Below are 24,153 nucleotides of genomic sequence, written 5' to 3' on the forward strand. Positions count from 1 at the left end.
GCCCATCGCTGCAGGCGTCGGGCCAATACGGCGGCGTAAATCTTATATATGTTTCGGCAGATGGAGATGGGCCGCCAGTTGCTGACGTCGTGCAGATCACCCTCAGGGTCTTTGCATATGAGTGTGATCCTGCTGGTTCTCCACTGGTCCGGTACACGACGGTTGATCCGGCAGGTCTCGAAAAGGCTGGCCAAGAGTCCCCCTCTTGGGTCCAGGGTCTTCCAGAAACCGTAGGACAATCCGTCAGAACCAGGGGCGGAACCGACATCAAGCGACTGGAGGACCGCCTCCACCTCCCGGGCCGTAATGGGACCTTCACCGTCATCGATGAGGGAGAGGTTTACATTGCCATACTCGTAACGGTGGGCGTTCATCCACTCAGGCATCCGCGAGCAACTCCCAGCTTTAGGAGCGGTCATGTCACGTCGAAATCTCTCCTCAATTTCTTGAGGGGGAATTTCGCAGTGAAGGTCGCAATTTTTTCCTTCAACAATCCGACGGACCGTTCCCTTCGCGTCCCGCGAGAAGGCGGCTCGCAACTTCACTCCCCTACGATATCGGGCTCCGTTCCCGCGCGAACCCCCGCCGTCCGACCGAGGAGAACCCCCGTTCGAACGACGGCGAGCCGCGCGAGCCCGGGCGCCACGATTGAAGCGTGGTTTGCGAGGACGTGTCCTCTTGGGTGGCGAAGTGCCAGCGGTCCACTCTTCCAATTCAATGCAGAACTGGTCGAAATTTATGCCACCCGCTAAAGTAAGGTTCACTAAACTGCAAAGAGCCCGCCTGGAGCTCTTCGTCTTACTTTCCCTGACCGGTTCAACAGGGTCTTGGATGGATCGTTGAGTGTTGGGTGTGATGGACATCCCTGGGGTAGTCTGTGGGAGTCCGGGGTCATGCGTGGCTTGGTTGCATGCCATGGTGTCGCTTCGGGGTCGAGTCAAGGTTTGGGAAGAGATAGTTAAATGGAATTCATTGTGGGTGGTTTGGGTAGGTGGGGTAAAGGGTCGGGCTTCGGCAGACAGCGTCGAGGTACAAGATTGTATAGGACAGATGGAAACAGGATTAAAAGATAAGGAGGATTGAGATGGGTAGTGTTGGAGAGACTTGGAAGAAGAGGTCTGCATGGGCGGCTTGGAAGAGCTGATTGAGTCCCCAGCTTCAGCTCCGGTGGTAGCCGTCCGAGGCAGGGAAGATGGGCGCGAAGCCGGCTTGGATAAACCGAGCGAGTCCACTGCCACGGCTCCGGTGGAGGTCGGCTTGCGCAAAGGTGCATATAGAAAAGGATTCGCACTGACAGTAGGGCCGTAACCGTCCGTGGTTGGGCTATCAGGCGAGGAAGTGGAGGAAGAGGAAAGAGATTTGCTGTTCGACGAGTCGGACGAGTCGGAAGAGTCCCCACTTTCCGACCCAGGTCCGGCCGAAGACAGGCGAGGACGAAACAGCACATCTAGATCAGGCAAGCTGTCAGCATCAGCTGGGCTGAGCGAAGTCTTGCCTGAATGGGATAGAACAGTACGGAAAAGTTCTGGTATAAAGACAGGTGGGGGGGGGCAAAGTGGAAGTGCTATCGAGGCCTTGGCGCCAGAAGACTTGAGAGCGGATGACAGAGGAAGAGGAAGGAAGGGATGACCCTTCGACCGATGCGCCTGCAGTCTAGGGCCGGCGCCTTCCATGCCTAACAACAGAGACGTAGGAAGGCCCAGGCTTGGTCATCATAGGGGGTCTGGTTTGGCTCTTCGACGGCGTCGGGTCATTGCTCGGCCAGGGAAGGCAGGTTGGCAATTGAAGGCCCTTGGGGCAGGATCGCCAGTGCTCTAAGGCCCCATCCAGCTTGTAAGCTCGAGGGAGAACACGGCAGCACCTGCTACAGGTGATCAGGAACTCGGCGCGCGAACCATGGAATGCTCGCATATGGTCCTGATACGCCTGCACATCTCGGTAAGGTCGAGATGCCCTCCTGCAAGTGGAGAAAGGACAGAGAAGGGGGAATAGATTGGGGAGGGTGAGGCGAATAGGGCAGACGGACTGCAGTCTATTCGACCTCAGATATAGTGGAGCTGACTCGTGGCATGCGACAGGTAAGCCACTGTGTGGTGTGGGATCACGGATCGGACACTCGTCGCCACGACGAAGCAACGAGTTCGTGAAAGCAATAGAGTCTACCGGTGAGGCTTCACCATCTGGGTTGAGTGGGACTGAGTGCCCACTCACAGGAACCTGCTTCCTCGTCGGCCAGCCTAAACTAGTGGACTCAGCAGACGGGGAGGTAAAATCAACACCGGCCAGGTTATCTTGAAAAGTCTTTGAACCTGTGCGACTTAAAGGGCGTGACATAATCAGTAGAAAATGTATAAATATAATATATAAAAAGTTGGTTAAGTTTAAGATGTTTCGGAGTTTACAGCGACAGCTCAAAGTTTAGAAAATTAAAGGTAACGGATTACAAAAACAAAGAACTACTGACGGATTACAAGAGGGTTGAATCAGAGGTTACTACTTAAAATTTGATAATTATTTTTTTTTTTACATAGACTCAACGTTACTAAATGCAATTAGGCTTTGAATATCAGTTAATTACGGTACTGCAAATAAGTTTGATGAGCTAGGAGGTTAAAAAAATGCTTTGAGAACAATTGACTAAAAAGTCAATTGTGACGTCACTACTGAAAACTTAAACCAAAAAATAGGGTGACCCTTTGATTTGAAGTACGATTAGTTAGGATCGATATAAACAATTGTTCAAAAGACTTTAAAGATAAAGAGAGGATTATTGTTCAAATTATACGGTATAGAATTTTATCAAGATAAGGTTATGATTCAAGTGAACACTTCAAGGAGAAAGGAAGTAATGGAAGATGCGTGTTTCAGATGCAAGAAAAGGAAGATTTGGCAGACAACTGGCAACACTAGATTACCAATGCAGGAGTTTGAATGCCGAGATTTCGAAAATTAATTGAACAAGGGTGTTTAATTTGGGTAAAAAAAAGGATTTTCGGATGGATTTATTATTGCAATAGAGGCACAAGTCTACGAATTAATTAATTTAAGTAGCAAGATACTAACTGATTAGAATTAAGGTTAAAAAATGAAACAACAAAGTGAAATGGAAAAATAGGCTAGGAATTAATTTAAAACTCGATAAAGCTAAATTTAGGTTATACAATGAACATATAGCAATTACTGTAGTACACAATTAACACGACATAGATAATTACAGTTTTATATGATTCCTTTCTTGTGAAATGTTTTTCCTTTTCTTCTTAAACCTTGTTCTTCGGGGGAAAAGATAGGGATACCAAGCCCGGGCTGGAATTGCAGATCCCAGGGTTTGATTGGGGTGGAAATAGTTAACTAGGATGGGGGTGGGGATAAAAAAAAAGGGGGGTTTTCAGAACAACTCACTTTTTCTTTAAATTCTTTCTTTTCTTGACTGAGATTTGGAACTAAGCATCCAGTTATTCGCAGTCGCACGACAGAACGGTGATCTGAATCTAATGCTTGTGTAACAAGCAATTTATTAAAATTTCTAGAGTGGAAGTTCATGGAAACAAACACTTCAACAATCTGAAAACTTCACTCTGACAGTCTCTGTAACCATAGATATCTTATATATAGATATGCAACTCAGTTGTGCGTAACGATGTTTGAAGGCTAACAGCGTAGCTATGGCTGTATGCATTGACTTCAAACTTGGCACAGCAAAACAACTTTATTTTTAATATATTTTTTTGGTTTTTGTTTAAATAAAACTTTCTTCGTTTTCAAGTTGACGTATGGATTGCTTGTGATGACGTCACATTCTCGTTCCGCATGGACTGCTTTATGGAGATTCTGGCGATTGAAAACAAATCACAGTCACAGAGGGTACCTCTAAATACCCTTTGTCAGGCATTGTCGGGCATTGTCAGGCATTGTCGGGCACTGTCGGCTTTTTGGGGGGTTGTGGAGCATTTTCAGGAGTTGTCGAACATTTTCAGGGGTTTCAGGTATTGTAGAGTAGGCTAACTACTTTCAGGCATTGTTGGGAATTTCTAGGCATTGTGTAAGATTTCCAGGCATTGTCGATCATTATCAGTGGTTGACAGGCTTGTGAGGCATTGTCGAACATTTTCAGGCATTATCGAACATACTCAGGGGTTGTCGAGCATTTTCAGGGGTTGTCAGGCATTGTAGAGTATAGCTACTTTCAGGCATTGTTGGGAATTTCCAGGCATTGTCTAGGATTTCCAGGCATTGTCGATCAATATCAGTGTTTGACAGGTTTGGTAGTCATTATGGAACATTTTCAGGCATTGTCGAACATGTTCAGGAATTGTCGAGCATTTTCAGGGGTTGTCAGGCATTGTAGAGTAGCTACTTTCAGGCATTGTTGGGAATTTCTAGGCATTATCTAGGATTTGCAGTCATTGTCGATCAATATCAGTGTTTGACAGGTTTGGTAGTCATTATGGAACATTTTCAGGCATTGTCGAACATTTTCAGGGATTGTCGAGCATTTTCAGGGGTTGTCAGGCATTGTAGAGTAGCTACATTCAGGCATTGTTGGGAATTTCCAGGCATTGTCTAGGATTTCCAGGCATTGTTGATCATTATTAGTGGTTGACGGGTTTGTCAGGCATTGTCGAACATTTTCAGGGGTTGTCTAGCATTTTCAGGGGTAGTCAGGCATTCTAAATTAAGCTACTTTCAGGCATTGTTGGGCATTTCCTAGCATTGTCTAAGATTTCCAGGCATTGTCGATCATTATTGGTTTTTGACACGTTTGTCAGGCATTGTCGAACATTTTCATGCATTTTTATTCCCAGCTTTGCATGCGCAGCAGAATGATCCCTTTCTATTTTGCGTAGGTTGTAAACGTATTTACGGTATACACAAACACAGCAGCGTTTAAATGACCTGGCTATCATAAGTATCGACAATGCCTGACAAACCTGTCAAAACCTGGTAATGATCGACAACCCAAGAAAACGTTCGACAACGCCAAACAAACCTATCAACCACTGAATATGTTCGACAATGCCTGGAAATCCTAGACAATGCCTGAAGATGTCCGACAATCAGTGGCGTAGCTAGGGGAGGGAAGAAGGGGATGACCGCCCCGGGCGGCACGTCTGGGGGCGGCACTTTCAGACTACGATTTTTGATTTTGATTATATTCTGATAAAAAACGCATTTCATTTTCACACAGGGCCGGATTTAGCTAATGGGGGGCCCGGGCACTTTTGGATCAGGGGCCCCCGTGCAAAAAAATTCGCCTACGGCGCGAAACACCCCTCGACGTCTACAGTAGCATCAATCCAGCACTGCACAGCATTTTGCAGAAACCACAAAAGCTAATAGTAAAAAAATCACATTTTTTTTACGTAGGGGGGCCCTTTAAAAGTCGGGGGTTCCGGGGTACCTGCACCCTCTGCCCCCCCTAAATCCGGGCCTGTTTTCACATGTTTTTTCTTGAAGGGGCGGCAAAATCTGAATCCACCCCGGGCGGCACATTCCCTAGCTACGCCACTGCCGACAATGCCTGCCAGAAAGAATCTAAAGTACTTTATAATGCCTGAGAGCCCCTGACACCTAAAAATATTCGACAATTCTTGAAAATTTCCGACAATGACTGATAATGGTTGACAAGCCTGTCAACCATTGATATTGATCGACAATGCCTGGAAATCCTAGACAATGCCTTGAAATTACCGACAATGCCTGAAAGTAGCTACTCTACAATGCCTGACAACCCCTGAAAATGCTCGACAACCCCTGAAAATGTTCGACAATTCCTGAAAATGTTCGACAATGCCTGAAAATGTTCCATAATGAATGACTACCAAACCTGTCAACCACTGATATTGATCGACAATGCCTGGAAATTCCCAACAATGTCTGAAAGTAGCTACTCTACAATGCCTGACAACCCCTGAAAATCCTCGACAACCCCTGAAAATGTTTGACAATTATCGCTACCGTATATCTCACCCTAAAATCGTTCCGGCGCCCCTCTATCTCAGGTTTGTAAACTGCCTACAACAAGCTTTAATGAGTCACTGGAAATAAGCTTAAATGATAGTTCCAACGATCATGAAACAGAAGTTGCATAACCTACGTGAAGAAAGATTATTGTCTTGATTTTTCATAGTAAGCTATTCTGTAAAAACTTGAAATATACGCCATCAAAAATATTCCAAAGGAGCTCAAAAGCCACCACTCGCCAAGCCCAAACCGTACAATAATAGCCTACCATAGATACGCTAGCCAAGCTGGCAACCTTGATTGTTGATTGTGTCCATAAAGTCAGTCGAGCGTGACGATAATTCCACGATTGCTGAGTTGCATATCTATATTTAAGATATCTATGCTGTAACCGACCCTGCGTAAAGAGCCTCTACAAGTAGGCCTATAGTTCAGGTAAATTGAAAACCGTTTATCCCCTGGAATAGCCATGAAGGTATATAGCTCCATGTGACATTTTCCTATTTGTGGTACGTAAGCACCAAAAATAGTACTACTGCAAACCTTGCCAAAGTGCTCCAACTGCAAGCAGTGAGCTTTGCGCAATGCATAGCAAGGTGCCCCCAGTAATTTTGCTTGTTCAATTTGTTTTTGTTTAAAAGATCAATAAAAGTCGTTTGAGACAACTAAAAAATCTCAAAGTCTAGGAAAATGCTGATCGAGGTGTATATCATATTAGTATGGGTTGCCCACAAACCTTTGAATCACTGTGTGGGTAGCCCATGGTCTGCCCATAAAAAATGTGGGCAGCCCATAGCCTGCCCATGAAAAATATGGGTAGCCCATGGTCCACCCATAAAAAATGTGGGCAGCCCATGGTCTGCCCATAAATAATGTGGGCAGCCCATGGCCTGCCCATGAAAAATGTGGGTAGCCCATGGTCTGCCCATAAAAAATGTGGGCAGCCCATGGTCTGCCCATAAAAAATGTGGGCAGCCCATGTTCTGCCCATAAAAAATGTGGGCAGCCCATGGTCTGCCCATAAACAAAGTGGGCAGCCCATGGTCTGCCCATAAACAAAGTGGGAAGCCCATCAATATTTCATGCTTAGCCCATGATCAATAATTTTATGTGGCTAAATTTATTAAAATACATTTATATGATCACGCATTTGAAGATTGGAAGTTTTATATTCCACCTTGTCATTTAGCAACACATTCTGCAAGAAAGCCCATATTGGGCACATATGGCAAAAACACAAAAACCCACATGCCCACAAGCCCATTAAAATAGTATATGGGGCCCATATGGGCTTGCTGGCTGGGGTGTGAGGACAACGGTACGACGCCTATCGAACTACATTATTTTTCTTTAAATATTTTTTTTTGCGGTGCACAAAAGCTTTTCATAAAAAGTAAGGGTTAGGGTGAATTCTTAATCAATTCGGAATATCTTACTTTAACACTTTAGAGCAGTGGTTTCCAAGCTTTTTGTTGTCACGGACCGCGTTAGACAAATTATTAATTCTGCTGACCCCTACCTAAATTTTGCCTGAAACTCAATTAACATAGCCTACTATTGACTATTGTAATAATTATGCTACTCAACTACTGTACTGTGTCATATTGCATTGCCGCTATGACTCCTACGCAAACATCAGGTTAAACAGTTGCTCAAATATGAAAGTGAATGAATTGTTCAAGAAATGTCAGGATTATTTGAATAGGTGACCCAAAGTGCCATGCCGAAACTTTTTCAACATAAGCAAATTTAATGTTACAGTTTATTCTCGCGGGCTTGAGCTTGAAACATTTGCATTTAAAGAGAGAAATGAAGGTAAAAAGATCGCTTTTCGTTTTTTTTTTTTTCAAAATTCATCAAGGTAATCACGGACCCCCAAAGGGTCCGCGGATCCCAGGTTGGGAACCACTGCTTTAGAGTGACCAGGATCAATTTCTTTTCTCAACTCTTTTAAACTTGACTATATAGGTGTGTCTTCAGGCTACGTTTTTTTTTCAAGATTAGCCTAATGTTTTGATTTGAACCTGGAGGGCGAAAATTGGCTGCTGACTTTGAAAACCGCGCGAAAAAAATGAATCGGTAAAAACAGCGGGGCCTACGCGCGCCGCGCGGCAACCAGTAGGCTAATGGCTACACTTACAGAAATATGCAAATGAGACAGCATAAGTTCGTGGGAAAAAACTCGCGGCCGGGAAAACGGGGGGCGGTTAACACGGTCCAGTGTGTTGGCCTAGCCTACTATTATGAAATCTGATAGGCAAATAAAGTTATTTTTCTTTTTCTCTCTCTAAAACGCAATGATTTTTACATCACAAGGTTATTTTTTCAAAAATAAGTTTGCTAACTCTGAAAAAAATTTCAGCTGCAGCATAAATTCTCTCAATTTATAATGATATGTTTGTATTCTTATGCATTTATAGTGAATGAGCTGTTCGGGGCTGGGAAGATTATGGAAAACAGTAGGCTCCGCATAAAGACAAAAATTAGCGGCAAAGCTGATTAGAGTTCACATTTTACCGTTAGGCTACATTGAATTGAAACCTGAAATTAGGAAAAAATAAGTATATAATGATTTGTCTATAGGTTATCGATACTTTTTTTTCATCCCCTTGAGGTGTCGATATCGAGAAATTCTGCTGTTCGGTAGGCTATTAAAATATTAAAGATTCCGTCTCGTTAGTTTTGTGGTTAGGCTAAGCACCTACGGTAACTAAAGATTAGGCGGCGCTGGTTCGGCTCTCAGAGTGTGCGCCTGAGCAGAACATTTCAGGACTGTTTTCCATTTAGTGGCACATAGTGGATGGAATAAATACTTTAACAATCGGAAACTTCACTGTCAATTTCGGTAACAGGACCTGCGCCAACAGCCTCTGCAAGTAGGCTATGCGAACTGCCAGGAAATAACCTATCAGAGGCCTTGTCTGTCCGAGGATAAAAACTCAAAACCAAATAAAAGGCTTTAATTGTCTGCAAAATATCTTGCGTGACTGTATGCAGATTATGGACTTTTGCAATGACGCCATTTTTAACTGTGAAAAGTCCTTTGCTTTGTATTTTCCAAACAATCATCTAAAGTTAAATTTGAATCGAATTGCACTGCTAAATGGAAGCCAGATCAAATCTGTAGATAGCGTCAAATATCAAGGTGTATTTCACGTCACTGTGCAATGACAACGATATAAATCGAGAAGTACGATTAATCTACTGTTCTGCCAACAAATTAAATTTTTTTAAGTGCTTCAGTGAAGTATAAAATGTTTTCTTTCGTTCACATTGTACCTCAATGTATGAATATCATTGGAAAATTATCATCAATGTGACATTAATCGCTTGCGTGTTAATTGCCTTCAATAACGCATTTAGAATTATTCACAATTTGCCCAAACAATATCGTGTTTGTGAACAGTGCCGGTCTTTGGGGTGTGCAAACCGTGCGATCGCACAGGGCCGGAAATTATAGGGGGCCCGCAATTTACTCAGAAAATGCAGTAATTTTGTCATTTTCAATGGAAAAATTCAACAAAGGAATTAGCAACAAGAAAACATAGAGACTCAACGAGTGCAACCTATTTCGTCCCTTGGACATTTCGTACCCTGAAAAGATCGAGAGAAAAAAACAACAGAGCCGAAGTCGCTGATCGGAGTTGCCGCAAACATTTAAAAATTTCTCTCGATCTTTTCAGGGGACGAAATAGGTCGAAATTTGATTTTGTTACGACTTCAGGGTACGAAATTGGGGTACGAATTTTCCAGGGGACGAAATAGGTTGCATCCAGACTCAACATAGAGACATAGCTTTATTTCCAAAAAATGCCAAAGAAAGCATGATCTTATCCTTTTGCTATGCCACCGGACAGCACCATTTTACAGTGATATTCATACCTAAATTTTTGTTGAACATGCTCTTAGAATGCCCCAAATTCAATAACAATTTTCTGGGGGAGGCCCTCCAGACGCCCTGCCGCTGGGTGTCGCCTTCGCCGATCACGCCGCCACCACCACACCCCCCTCCCCTTTCAAAATACCTAGCTACGCTACTGAATTGCATCATTGTCATTCGGGCCCGGAAAGCATATTCCGCACAGGGCCCGAAATACCCTAAGACCGGCACTATTGTGAACATCAAGTCTTGTGTAACATTGTTACGTTTGATGCATTATTAGTACGGAAATGCGTATTTGCTTTTGTTGGAAGATGCGCATCGTCGTCAAACTTTATTGTTGCCTTCCTGATGAGGTCTGACTGTTATCGTCAGTCGAACTACTGTCTTATTCATTACAAGAAAACAATGCATGCTGTTACTTAGCCTTGATGGCTGCCATGGCACAAAGTTATCAACAGTCATCGTTTGCTAACGTTAAATCTTACTGGTTAGTTTTTTAAACAAAATGAGCTTGTAATTTTATTTCAATTAGGCCTACTTCTGCGCCGCAGCTGCATGTAGGCAGGCTACGGTACTAGGCCTACTGTAGCCTATGCCTTTTATATTTTTCTTTTTTTGTGTGATTTGAATATGGACGATTAGACATTTATGTCTGATACAAATAATTAATAATAATAAAGCAAGATAAACCAATAGACCTTTTGCATAACAAACCAACAGAGCGTGACGTTGGAGTCGTGAACGACTAGCCGCTGTTTACAATACTGTTCGCTAGGGTTAGTGGCGTAGTTTGCAGGCGAATAAATTGTTTAACGTTTGCTTGAGCTGTTGTTTTGTGGTCTTTACAGGCGTGTATCAGTGTTTCAGTATAATTTACCAGAAAATAAAAGTCTTTTAAGTTGTAGACTTAGGCTACAGAAGTGTAAACCTTCGACCAGTTCTTTGCTGTATTGGAAGCGATCTTGCCAGGCAAAGATAGGAAGAATTTCCTGTATTATACAGCTTTACTTGATGCAGAACTTGACGATGCTAATTTCGAAATACCTCAAAATGCTACAGGAGCACTGCATCAACATAGATTAGCGGTGGAAGATGAATTTTTGTTGGTGTTTATGAAGCTTTGCCTGGGTTTATTTTATACAGACTTAAGCACAAGGTTCTGCATCTGTATTGTACACCGTATTTTTCAGTCATGAATGCATCTTATGTATATAAGGTTGATTAGTTGGAACATATTCCCTCATCGTGATGTTATCATAGCAGCCATGAAGCCAGACTTCAAGAAGGACTACACAAGCACCATGATCATCATCGACTGCACTGAAGTAGCCTACGTCTCGAAACACTATCCTCATTTCATCCCAGTCGGAAACGTACTCAAACCATAAAAGTACTAACACTGCTAAGGCATTAGGCCTCATTAGTAGGAGTTGATCTAAATGGGGATATTATGTTTGTATCTCAGTTGTTCACTGGTAATGTGAGTGACAAAGAAATATGTCAGAATAGTGGATTTTTTTCACCTTTTGAAGCAAAAATAGCTACTAATGAACTTCACTTCAATGATGCTGTTATGGCCGATAAAGGTTTTTTTTTCTTATAGAAAAAGACTTAGCCTACATGATATTGGTCTACATGTGAATATCCCACCGTTCCTAGGTAGAAAGCCTCAAATGAGTGAGGACGAAGTGTTGAATACACGAAGTATTGCACGCCATCGCATTCATGTAGAGAGGGTCATAAAAAAAATTCGCCTATTTCACATCTTCGACAGGAAAATACCAGTGACTATGCTTGGTATCATCAATAAAGTGTGGTTGGTTTGTTGCATATGTTATGCAGAATCAAAATAAAATGTTGCAAGACAAGGTAGCCTACTATTAACGTGGTCCATAGGCTATAACACCCGGTCAAAATGCACACGCTCTGCAATAGCGGTCCTAAATTGCCTTTCCTAGTCTGTTAGCCAACACTATGATTAAAACAAACAAGAACTGAAGTGTACCGATAACCTATAACAATTCATAAACACAAAAAATTTACTTTCACTTGCCAGCGACCTCACGCTTGCTTGCAATAACAAGAAACGCCTTCATAAACCGTAGTAAACAAGCGATTCTTAACCCTCAGACTCCGCGTAACTCAAACGTCACGCTCTGGTGATTTTGAATGTGCAAAAGGTCTATTAATACAAATACATTTTTTAACAATTCCATGAAACAAAATTTATAACCTGTAATCAATTAGGCTAAAAAAACACAAAGATCTAAGCAGGTTGCTAATTTGCAAGAAATTGCTCACCGCTTAGCAAAATATTATTTTCTAAAACAAGGTCTTCAACATATAAAAAAAAATTTGTAACTAAGAATAAGTCACATATCTTTAAAGAGTAGTCCTGCTCACTTTAGCAACCTAGTAGGCCTAGTCTTAACTATATTTATACTTATAGTTACCGATACATATAGCCACCTTTTCCTTTTGTTGGTTTTGTATAGCCTACTGTATTTCTTTTTCACAATATCATTTCTTCTGCATTTTGACAAAGAAAAATAAAATGAATTAAATAGTCTACCCAACGAGATATAACACAATGAGTGGAAACTCACTCTTCTCTTAGTGTTTCTCTTTTATCTCTCTCGTTTCTCTACGTCGTTCGTTTCATGGTTCACTGCTTGCACATGGAAGGCTACAGACTGCGACCGTACGGGTGTACGGCGTGCTAAGAATGCACTAAAGCAAGGCTAAAGTGACGGCGAATACCACGAAGCAATTGGACTGTTCCGACCATAGTATTATTGTTAGGTGGTTTAAAAGTTTATTTTCGTTGCCGCTTGTCTTTTCAGATTATTGTGTGAAATTTTGAAGTAGGTTAATCAGGATGTTACAGGTCAATAAGCAGGGTAAATACATAGGCTCTTGCTAACAACAATATTAAATTAGTATAGGGTAGCAAAGGTCTACGAAATACGATACAAAACGACTGACTGTAGGCTATATGGTTATCAAAGTTTATCTTATCCAGCTATAAACAACCAACAGGGCTAAAAGAAGTTTGGCTTTTTATAACAGTGCAATGGAAAACAGTTCTGATAATTTAACCGTCGAGTATCTCGTGGAAATAATCGAAGATGAAGAATTTCAAAGTATTCCCATTTCAACGAGCGCGTCTACAGTGCAACGTGAATTTGGGTAAGAAAGCGTTTCAAAGGACCTCGCACCTCTAATTAAATTGTGCAGTTGTGTGTTGAAAGCTGAATAAAATTGTTTGGATATATTATCCGGTATTTTTGCAGATGTCACTTATGTCCGAAAACTTACAAAACCAACGGGGGATTGCGTTTTTATGTCAAGTCAAAGCACACTGGAAACACATGTAATAACACCAGAAAAGGTATGGTACTACAGTTCCGCATATTACCTGCCTGTAGACCGGCAAGACAACTTTATAGCCTGAATCGTCCATTTACACATTGTTTCTACGTCTGGCGACGACGGATCAACGTTAAAATCTGACTGCAGTCAGCCACTTGTGTGTAACAATTGCTGTGGTAGGCATATCCAGTCTGCCAAATTAAAACATATCGCAAATATTGCATCTATTCAACACCTGCCTACGTCGAATCGACGTAAAAAGGGGAAATTGTTAGACCACATTCCAAACGTCAAAATAGCAAAATGAGGCCCCTAATTTCTTGAAACGGAGGCCCATACCCACTTCAGGTTGCAACTAAGACATCATACATCGCGTTTTCGTTTGCAGAGGGGGCATTGGTCCCCCTGACCCCCCTCTCGGGAGCCCTGATTCTACTGAATAGCGTCATTACACCAATATATAATGGAAACATAAGCTACCGGGACGCATCTTTTGAAAATGTACCATTACATAGGTGTATAGAGGGAATGGACCAATCAGAGGGTTAGGGAAAAGGATAGTAACAATATAGTTGCTAAGATCGAGTTTTCGACCAACCAACATGGCGTAGAGAGTATGCTATTGGCCAGAAGACTGGAGGTCGTTGGTTTGAATCCTCTACGTATTTTGGTTAAGATGTCTTTGATTTGGGAATTTGTAGACAAGTTTCCTTTTAGGAAACGTATTGTGGTACACTTTCAAAAGGTGCTACCGGGATATCCGCCACTACATGTAGTATTCATTACACACTTTGTATTTTTTTAGTGTATGAATCAACAGTACAGAAGATGTGGTTACAAATTGGTGGTTCACTTGATAACTTCACTGATGCAGCTCTTCAATATTACATTCGTGCATTCGAATCCACCACAAATGGGAGCGAACTTTTTCACAAGTTTAGCTGTGATGCAATTGAAGTGATCCCAGGTTTATTTCACGGAAAACTTCAACGTATGGAAGCAGTGGAGCAAACAAGAAAATTGTTTGATGTGTTTCTGAGGTAAAAACCAAACATATAGTGGCATTTTCATTCTATACCGATGCTATAGCTTGTTTAACCAATGTAGCTTATCAACAGTGATTTACATTTATTTCAATCATGTCTGGTACGACGAACGACAGCAGTTCTGCCAGATTTCAGAAACTGCCTTCAATGATTAATATGCTTATCCAGTGATCTCGTGGGATTGCTGTTGACTGAGCCAATCCCAATCTCTCCGTCTTATCTTCAAGTACGAAACTTGTCTTAATTCAGTCTGTATTTATTGGTCGATATCCAAAAACTTCATATAAAGTCGCCAAATAGATAACGCAATTGTCTATACCAGCCAGTAAATGAGACATACTCGAACAAGATGCATAAAACGGGGCAAGATGCATATTTTAACTTTGCCTACATTACCGTAAAAAATAGCACGAATTTACGATTTGTATACCATTAAATACTCTTGCCAGCATCTATGTTCAATACACAAACATTAACGTTTTGAAATTTACATTTCAGAGATGAAAATAGCAAAGTTTCACAACAACAACAAACGACTAATACGGTGCTTACAACTGATGAAATACACATAATAGAATATATTGGGGGATACGTGTTACGAAAATTGAAGCGCAGTGCCACAGATAAACAACAAGGCATTTTGTCTAAACTGGAAAGTGACACCAGTTGCACAGCGGGTTCATCTATGATTGACACACTACAAAACGACGAATACGGAACATTACTGAAGCCAAGTCCTACTCTGATGAAAATTTTGCTGAGGCTGGAAGTGGATTTTCGAAAACATTTCAGCTTTTGTAATACAATGCAGACTGTGTTTAAGGAGATATAAATGCTATCATTATTATTATTATTATAATTTCACGATTCAACTAGCAACAGTGCAAGACTATAGCCTAAGGTTTTAAAAACATTGTAAGACTTACGACGCTAGTTTAGACGGCTTATTAGAAATTCAGGTCCTTCAAAATTGATTAAGTTGCTGACAGGCTAACAGTAGCCTGGCTGGGTTAACTTTAGGGCTGCACTAGAGTTTAATTTTAGGCTTCTGACAATAACATAATGTTAAATAATAGGTTGAAAATAGCCTAACATGTGGATAGCACCTTACCCATGGTACAAAACTATATTACTAATTAGCCAAGCACCTTAGGCGGTGAGATAGCTCAGTGGTAGAGCTCAACGCACATAAAATCGAAGGAACATCCCATCTAAAACTCTTGTGATGTCCGTTTAATCTACTGCGCAAGTGTCTGTAGTGAAGCGTGACGGCCGACACGTAAAACGGAGCAAAAAGAAGAGTTTCCACTCATTGTGTTATATCTCGTTGGTCTACCTACATCCAACAACAAATAATCAGTGACTAGTTTGAACAATGAACAGTGCTGGCACTGTTAATAAAAATACGACTTCCTTCAACAGACCACTATTCACTATGCAAATATTCACCTCCCTACAGCTATATGACGCCACAAGCAATAGGTAGGTGGGAACCTGTATGACATTGGAGTTACCTTCCAACAGATTTTACATTTGATGAATTCAAACAGTATATACTACATCTTGAAGGTAAGAGAGTGACTAACCTTGAAAAAAAAAAACGGTTGGAGTCGATTTGGGCTACGCGCAGAACATCACAAATTACGCTTGTATGCACAAACTAACGTGCAGAAATGAAATACTGTATTACAAAAAAGACACGTGAACGGAATTAAGTACAAAAATTATTCAACTGTAAGATTGTGATAAAGGTGGACAAATATGAAATGTATGTGGGTTTAAATTTCTCTACTCTTGGATAAGAAAAACGACCCAAAAACCCACCTTGAACTCAAATGAACTTATGCAAATTGTGCGGAAACAAAGGGTCGTCTAAATTAAAACAACTACTGGCCTCGAAATTCGTTTTTGTTGACGGCGGACAAACGTGTCCGGTCTGAGCAGCTATCTCGGCGGACACACCAGTTTTAGCGTCGATCGTCATGCTTAATCACTTTATCTTGACAATTCTTTACCATTTGAGAACTACAGCTACGGTTTAGAAGGCTTTTTGTAATTTCAGCGAAATCACTCTGAAAGGCTTTCATCAGACCAGCGACGTGCGCTTAAAGAGTCAAAGCGCACGCATAACTGATTAACTTCCACCAAACGAGATCGTGTGGCTTCTTGCGTCACAATGCTCTGGGCACGAGTCGGAAAACTTCTACACTAACGCCACTATTTTCTGCTGTGCAAAGTTTCAAAGGCCTTTTTCTTTAACTTAATAAATTTTGCTGCATCTTGCTGTAATAGCCTACTGAACTCCTATAATCTAATTTTGTTACCAACCTTGCCTTATCAATATTACTCGAGATCAAAGCCAGACATTGTGACGTAGACTTGGACTAAGTTGCGCTAATTAGTGTACCTGTATTCCCATCGATTCTTAGCGAAGAATTCACCTTTGTCACGCTGATTCAATGTCATCATTCGTTGAAGCAACGTAAAAATCGAACGTTTTCCTGCTTGAATGGAAGCTAAGGGATACAGTATTCACATTTTCTAGAATGCGCAAGAAATTATATTCTCGCAACAATTATTCGTGCCATGCAATTGACGATTTGTATCGCTAGTTCCTGTGTTATTTCTCGGCGGACAAATATGACCGATCTAGATGGTACTTCCCGAGGACATCACATGTTGTGACGGCGGACATGTCTGCGGTGTCTGCCGTGAATTTCGAGGCCTGAACTATAAGGCTACAGCTTACTGAGGCAAACCAGGTATAGTTAAAATAAGTTACAATTTTAGGCCAAGCAGATTTGCAGAAGCCACAAGCGACTGAAAAGGAAAGTAGCCACACTCGAATTTCGCCCTTGTTTGAGATCATCAGTGGTGCATATCAACGTTGTCTTGAGCGGGAATCGAATCACTAGTCAAGGATATCCAGTCCACAACTTCAATGAAATTGGAAGTTCGATTCCCGTTCAAGGCAACATGGATGCCACCACTGATGATTTCAAACAAGGGTGAAATTCGAGTATGGTGACTTCCATTTTCGTTCGATCCTGACCTTCATAATTTACAATTACAACCATGATCTGCTAAAATATAATTACACTAACAATATTCACAATGTAAAAATGATGGCACAAATGTATCCTACCTGTAAAATACAAACTGACTGACTACAGTTTATAACAAAATACCTTGATGAAATAAAAAGTCGTTGAAGAGTGTGTAAGGCAAACTATAAAGCAAATTGAACTATGCAACAACGGTTGACATACAATACGGATAAAAAAATAAAGCGACATGCCTAAAGATTTAGTGAACGAGTTGGAAAAACAAAAATGTTTGGAAGAAGCAAACAGTTATAAATTAAAAAGCTAGTAGGCTGATAATGCAACGATGCATACTCCAATTCAAACGTCGTTTTGAAAAGGTGTGTTTCGTAGAAAACAAAATAAAAACTGCATAGATGAAATTTAAAATTTTTAAATAATCTATACATCCTTAAAGTACGTGGGGAACCCCCACGGATGTCTGTATTTTGACTGAACTGGAAACGGAAAGATAAAGTGAAGAAGCCAATATGGACCAAAAACTTGAAGAAAATTATCTTTGCAACTCCCCTGTTGAAATTTAATGCGTTTAAGAAATTCATTTGGGGTCTGCCCCTTTAAAACAAGCGTACACTGAGCAGCAAATAAGAACAAACAGCCAAATCCTGTAGAAAAACACCCATAAAGCACAATGAAGTAGAAACAGGTAGAAAAAGTAATGTTTGCGTCGGTATACAACCAGTTATAAAGAATCCCAGGTGGTATATAGGATGACAAATTGTAGAAAGTTAGTTGGATGGGAATGTAAGTTTCATGAAGATGAGACAGCATGGCCTTGATAGCGCAAAACGAACCAATTGAAACGTACAACCTAAAAAATATAAACAGAGAAATAATGAAACCACAATTTTTGATACAGCTGTTTGCAGTGACTATTAATGCAGATAAGGCTTGTGAAAAATTGGATCGACAAAGGCTATATCAGTTTTATTAGTAGGCTACAATAATTGCAATGCAGGCTGTGGTAGATTTTGTAAACACAAGGAATTATGCATAAACGCAGCTGTCATCACGTGTAAGTATGAAGACTTTCAGGAATATATGAATGCCTATTGAATGAAACTGGAACTACTGTAGATTGTTTCGTTTAAATTTATTTCTTTTATCAGGCATACAGTGTCTGTACATATACAACCTTGATGAATGCAAAATAGCAGTCAGCGCCTTGTATCCAAGGACTTGTGTTTCTTGTTCACTTATATTTCTAACTCGAAAATATAAGTGAACTACACAAGTTAAATCTGTAAAGTATACTGTGGTGTAGAGTTCTGTCAAGCAGTGAAAGCGTAGCCTAAGGCAAGGCAGATACAACACGCAAGACCTTGTGGACTGCCAACGTTTCTACATATTGGAATCTCGCATACCTGACAGATGGCCATTCGAAAATATATGAAAATGGAAGTTAAAGGAACAATATGTAACTATATGAATATCAAACAATATATGAACATCAAACATCGCGCGTCTTATACTAATAAAGGGGTACCGTATGCGACAATTCGGTGTGGCTGATTCGGAGACGACCGATATATTTTCCATCACCAAGTGGTGGCGGAAAATGCAGGTTTCATAACTTTCCATAAAAATCTATCTCTATCTCAGTGGAATCGCATTGTAGCGTTTGTCTAACACAGGGATACCTAGAGAAGGGGAAATGAAGGCTTGCAGCAATTGCCTTATTCTCATGACACTACCAGGGCGGTAGTTTGTAGGGCGTTAAACATGAATAAACAACATTCAACACATAGGCTTCCAACTTGTCTGGGGCATTATGAACAAGTTGGTTTATATTGCCCTGCCGAATGGAGTTTTCTCATTAAAGGTGCTTTGAAAAAAAATTGAGTCAACATTATCCAAAAAATTAACCTACACTAATATTTTATAACTACAACATTTCCTTGACAAGAATCTGGACAACTAGCTTATCTCTACAAACTATTCTTGACTTACCATACAAAAAGGAAAACTGAATTTACTTATGATCCTCAAAATCATGTTGTTCTAGCTTGTCTGAAAACAAAGAACTGCTGACACAACATAATGGCACAACACAAAGCATGGTAGCCATGTGACCACAACATGATTTTGAGGTTTCAAAGCTTCCTATCTGTTTCCAGAAAATGGACTGGTTCACAATGCATGATCTCCTCTAACACCTCTCGTGTATGGTATGGTTCATACCATATCGGTCGTCTCCAAATTGGGCACCGAATCGGTCCATTCCGCTGATAAAGTTTGAAATAACAGTAAAAAAAAAAACGTTTTTTTTCCAAAAGATGACTTCACCTGCACATTTTGTGGCAAAATTATAGCCAATCGCTTTAATCAAAAAGTATATACAAGGATAATGGTACAATTACAGGTAGGCCGAGAGGCAAACTTAGCTGAAATGGGTCCACTGTCAACACTATCATAAAAATGCTGTGTTTTGACCCACATATTTGACCCTGGAAACATATTATTCAAAAACACAAGAACATTAAATTAATCTGTTATGAAATCATAATAAATATTTGCTAGTCCAACATATGCAATGTATTGATAAATTTATTACATACGCAAAAACGATGAAGTATTTCTGATTCTTCAAGCCAATGCACTGACACAGGAAGAAGCAATGGTGATCTCGCTTCAGTACGCAAGCATTGCAAATGGAGCAATGATGAGATCTAGGTGGACAATGCTGAGAGCATTTACTGCAGTAGTGCCATGACACAGGTGGGTCTTGTAAAACTAAACCTGTCAAAACATCGGCATTAAGAATAGGTACAGATACGGTACAGGCATACAGTCGTACACTAAATATAATTTCATCTAAATCACAATTTATAAACTCTAGACATATTCGTTTCAATAAGTTTTATTAATGCATTGGTATCCTGTGTACTTGCAACAAGTAAGTCAATAGCACTGAGACACATCGCAGTATATTAAAATATTGCTAGAATAAATCAAATGAGTTCCAAAAATTCAACATCAAGCTATTTGTGTAGTGTTAGGTTACCACGTGACAACATCACCACCAAACAAGATTTAGTTATTTCATGGTTAAGATGTTGTTGTTTATCATGTATAGTAAACAAAAAAACATGTTTTCAATCACAATTAGCAACATATTAAATCATGAAATAACTAAATCATGCTGGTCAATCAAATTGTAGTAGGTAGTTCTGTTGAACGTCTAACCTTGAGTCGATATCTACGGCATGAAGAACACCGCATACCTGTATTACTATACAACACTCCAGCATAAAATTAGTTTAAACTAATATATATAGAAACGTACAAAAAAGTGAAAGGTCTCAATTGTGCACAAATTATTTACTGCCACATGAAGTAAACGTTTACTATAAAAATCACTTATAAATAAATGTATTGTAAAAGTTGGATATTGTTCCATACAAAATCAGAAAAACATGCAATCAGAAAAAACAATGGCAGTAGGAAAGCATAATAATAAATTTGAAACGAGTTAAAAGAAATCAACACTGAACCAAAACAAACCTGTTTGAAAGGAGCTTTTAAAGTAAATCCCAAGAAAATAATTTCCCAGAATATTAATGCAGACATAAACAAGAAACATGGAGTTCCATACAAAGCCACTTCTTTCTGTATACATAACTGGATACACCATAAAAATACAGGAATATAAAACACAAAATGTCAGCCCAAAAAAATACCCAGCAGCACAAAAGTGCAGTGGCTGGCTTCTGGCTGGATTGGCCATGACAGCTGAAAGTCCATGTCCTAGCATAGTAACCAGTTTTTATCTAAAACAAAAGTTTTGATCGTTTAATTGTGTTGATCCAGTCAAAAGATGTAGACAGAGTTTATTTTTAATTGAAGAATTAAATCAATAAAAAATACACTGTTTAAACATGCAAGGCATGTGATCTATCTGTATGATATTGATACTAAATAACTAAACTGCTGCAGAAGTTAGACATTACATCACAATATTCTTCATACACATTGCATTTCCAGTGTACAGCAATCGTAACATTAATAACAACATACTGTAGCTACTGTATGTGCAATTATTTGTTACCTAAAGCCACATTACACATATAATGTATATTATAATTACAGTCGCTATGATAGCTACTACGTACATTGAATGTGATAAACCCGAAATGCATGTCAATTACTGGTAAACACTTTCTTGCTTTTATTACTGGTGAAGGAAAATCTTAAACATACAATATATGTACATTGTACAAGGGTGATACTTTGCAAAATTCACATTCACTGCTGTAAAATCATGAAATCAAAAGTATTAGCCTATCATCTAATTTTTCTGCCAATCAATTGTGTAGTTACAAGTAAGTTTTATTTAGTTGCAATGTTTAATTGTTCAGTTGTATCCTAAATGAAAGATCCTTATATATAACTTTTCATCCTCAATAACATAGACGAACCAAAACAGAGGTTGAGAGATATCAGTGTCCATTTCATTACTCATATTGTGTAAGTTCAAATAAATAGAAACACCAGGCTGATTAAAACGTGCAACCGTGCATGTCCTGGTCCACAGACCACATATTACACACTCATATCTAATATTTATTGCAGCAACATACCGTACAGTATGTGAGCAAACAAATACTGCCACACAGTATGTAAATCATGTGTTACAAACTGTAGGCCAATATGATTGAATTTACACACTCTCTGCAACAACACTACTGACCTAGAATATTGAATCTCAACATATTTCAATGTTAAGTTATTTTAATATAGTTTCGGTACACGTTTGAAGGAATTTTCTAATGCAGAACTCACCATTACCAACTTGAAATTATGGTTATCAGGCAAAGGTTCGCCTTGAAACACTGCAATACAATAAAATAGCCTAGCACTTTCAAAGCATGTAGAATAGATTTGGTTGTAAATGAAAATTTATTCTGACTTTTCTAAATACTTTAGTTGCGTACCGTACCTATTCAAACTTTATACATTTGGTGCAAAAGTTTAAAGCCTTGAATGGACCACATGATTTTTGCACACATAGCAAGTGACGCCACAAAAACAGTCTTTAACAATATGATCAAAGTATAAAACAGTGAAATATATTAGTAACGTAAAGGTAACTGAGGACCCCACTTGCCAAGGGGCAATTCACTTTTTTCTTCAAATGTTAGTTTTGGTCTGTTGGATAGTTTTTCAAGTTCATGTTTACGATAACAGCTTTTCCAAGGGCTTCCCAGCGGTTCCCACGAATTGAACAACTTGATTGAAAAATCTAGTTTCTTTGTTATATCATAATCTTTCTTATGGTAAAAAGGGTGCCATTGGCCTTGTATAGATGGTACATGAGTGTGAGAAGTTTTTAGTATTTTAACGATATCTAACCCAGATCTGCCTGTAAATGTTTCTAATACCTCCAAAATATCATCACAATCAAGTTTTTCCAATTCTTTTATTTCTTCATTTCCATTCACATATTCAGCACAAACTTGTGGCTCTGCTTCTGATTCTGGCAAAGCGTATACAACCACAGTAGGGTGCTTAACAGCAAAATTAATTAAATGGTCTTCAACAAACCTTCTGACATACAAACTTTCTTTGGAGGTTTCACAGAATTTAAGGGTCAGTCGTGATAATTGCTTGACTGGCCTTCCAACACCATTCTGTAATACACTGCTGAGAAAACCAGTGGGACGAGTTTTATTAGTAAATCCACGACCGAATTTGTAAGCTCCTGTGTAAGCACTAGCCATATTAACAATTAACCACAATGCTATCCTGACAGCAAAATTCTAACAATTTTTCATACGTGCAATCATGCATACAACTGAAAATATTAAATAGGGTACTGAATCAACAATCAACATTACAACATAGGCCTGTACACATTCATTAACTACACATTATAACTAACTATGCTACATTTTTCTTGGTGGAACTTTGGTTGAAACCCCACATTTCCGTGCTGCAGGAGCGATGCACAATGCCAGATGGATGGCTAAAGCCATTTATTGTCTAAAGATATTTTTGTTCAAAGATCAAGTGAAACTGACATCATCAGAACAAAGTGGCCTTCGAAAATTTTGCCTATTTGTTGCATTAACACTAGAACGGCCGAGGTGTCGAAATCGACACTTTTAGAAGTTTAGTTCACTATTTTGAGCCTTAATTGTTATCGCAACGTTTTCAAACTTTCAGTAGCTTCCCAATTATGCTTACACTTTATAGTTCAGTATTATTTTTCTATAAAATCTTTTTATGTTATCTACAATGTGCGGATATACCTCCAACGGCCGAGGTGTCGAAATCGACACCTCATACAAATGTAATAATATTTGTAAAGTATAAAAGATTTTCTGTGTGAAAAAACTAATTCAATAGTTTTCACACTTACTTATAGCGTTTCTCATGGTAATTGTCCAACGCTCGGCTTGACGTGTGTTATCGCTTGGCTTGATTTTAGGTCATCCTACTGAGTTTACAAATATCTTCCAAAAATCTATCAGCGATTTGCAACAGATAAGTTTATTCATATTCGAGAGCCACTGGAAGGACTTGTTGCCAATTGCATCAACAATTACACTCCAGATTGGAGCCTGCCGAACGATGAACAGCTATTTCCAATGAAAAACAGATGTCCTTTTATCATGTTCATGCCAAACAAACCAGACAAGTTTGGCATAAAATTCTGGGTGTTAGCCGAGGTTCATTCCAAATACGTAAGCAATACCGTACCGTACTTATCGTACCTCGGAGCTATTGAAAGAAAGCAATGAAATGGAAGGCTTCTCCTAGGGATGCACAATACAGAATATCG

The 24,153-nt window shown here is 39.8% G+C and overlaps 2 protein-coding genes across 2 annotated transcripts; both read right to left on the reverse strand.

The window, feature by feature from the left end:
- Positions 1-15,931: 15,931 nt before the first annotated feature.
- Positions 15,932-21,133, reverse strand: LOC145784108 (palmitoyltransferase ZDHHC22-like). Its single transcript, XM_082595861.1, has 3 exons — positions 20,874-21,133; positions 19,928-20,108; positions 15,932-18,180 (listed from the first exon to the last, which is right to left on the reverse strand). The coding sequence occupies exons 1-3, from the start codon at positions 21,121-21,123 to the stop codon at positions 17,751-17,753; spliced, it is 861 nt and encodes a 286-aa protein (XP_082451987.1). The 5' UTR covers positions 21,124-21,133; the 3' UTR covers positions 15,932-17,750.
- A 1,305-nt stretch (positions 21,134-22,438) lies between these two features.
- On the reverse strand, positions 22,439-23,932 carry LOC145784109 (large ribosomal subunit protein mL43-like). Its single transcript, XM_082595862.1, has one exon. It carries the CDS (start codon positions 23,087-23,089, stop codon positions 22,442-22,444), a length of 648 nt encoding a protein of 215 aa, XP_082451988.1. The 5' UTR covers positions 23,090-23,932; the 3' UTR covers positions 22,439-22,441.
- Positions 23,933-24,153: the final 221 nt, after the last annotated feature.

Source organism: Aplidium turbinatum, chromosome 15, assembly GCF_918807975.1.
Source record: "Aplidium turbinatum chromosome 15, kaAplTurb1.1, whole genome shotgun sequence".
NCBI lineage: Eukaryota > Metazoa > Chordata > Ascidiacea > Aplousobranchia > Polyclinidae > Aplidium > Aplidium turbinatum.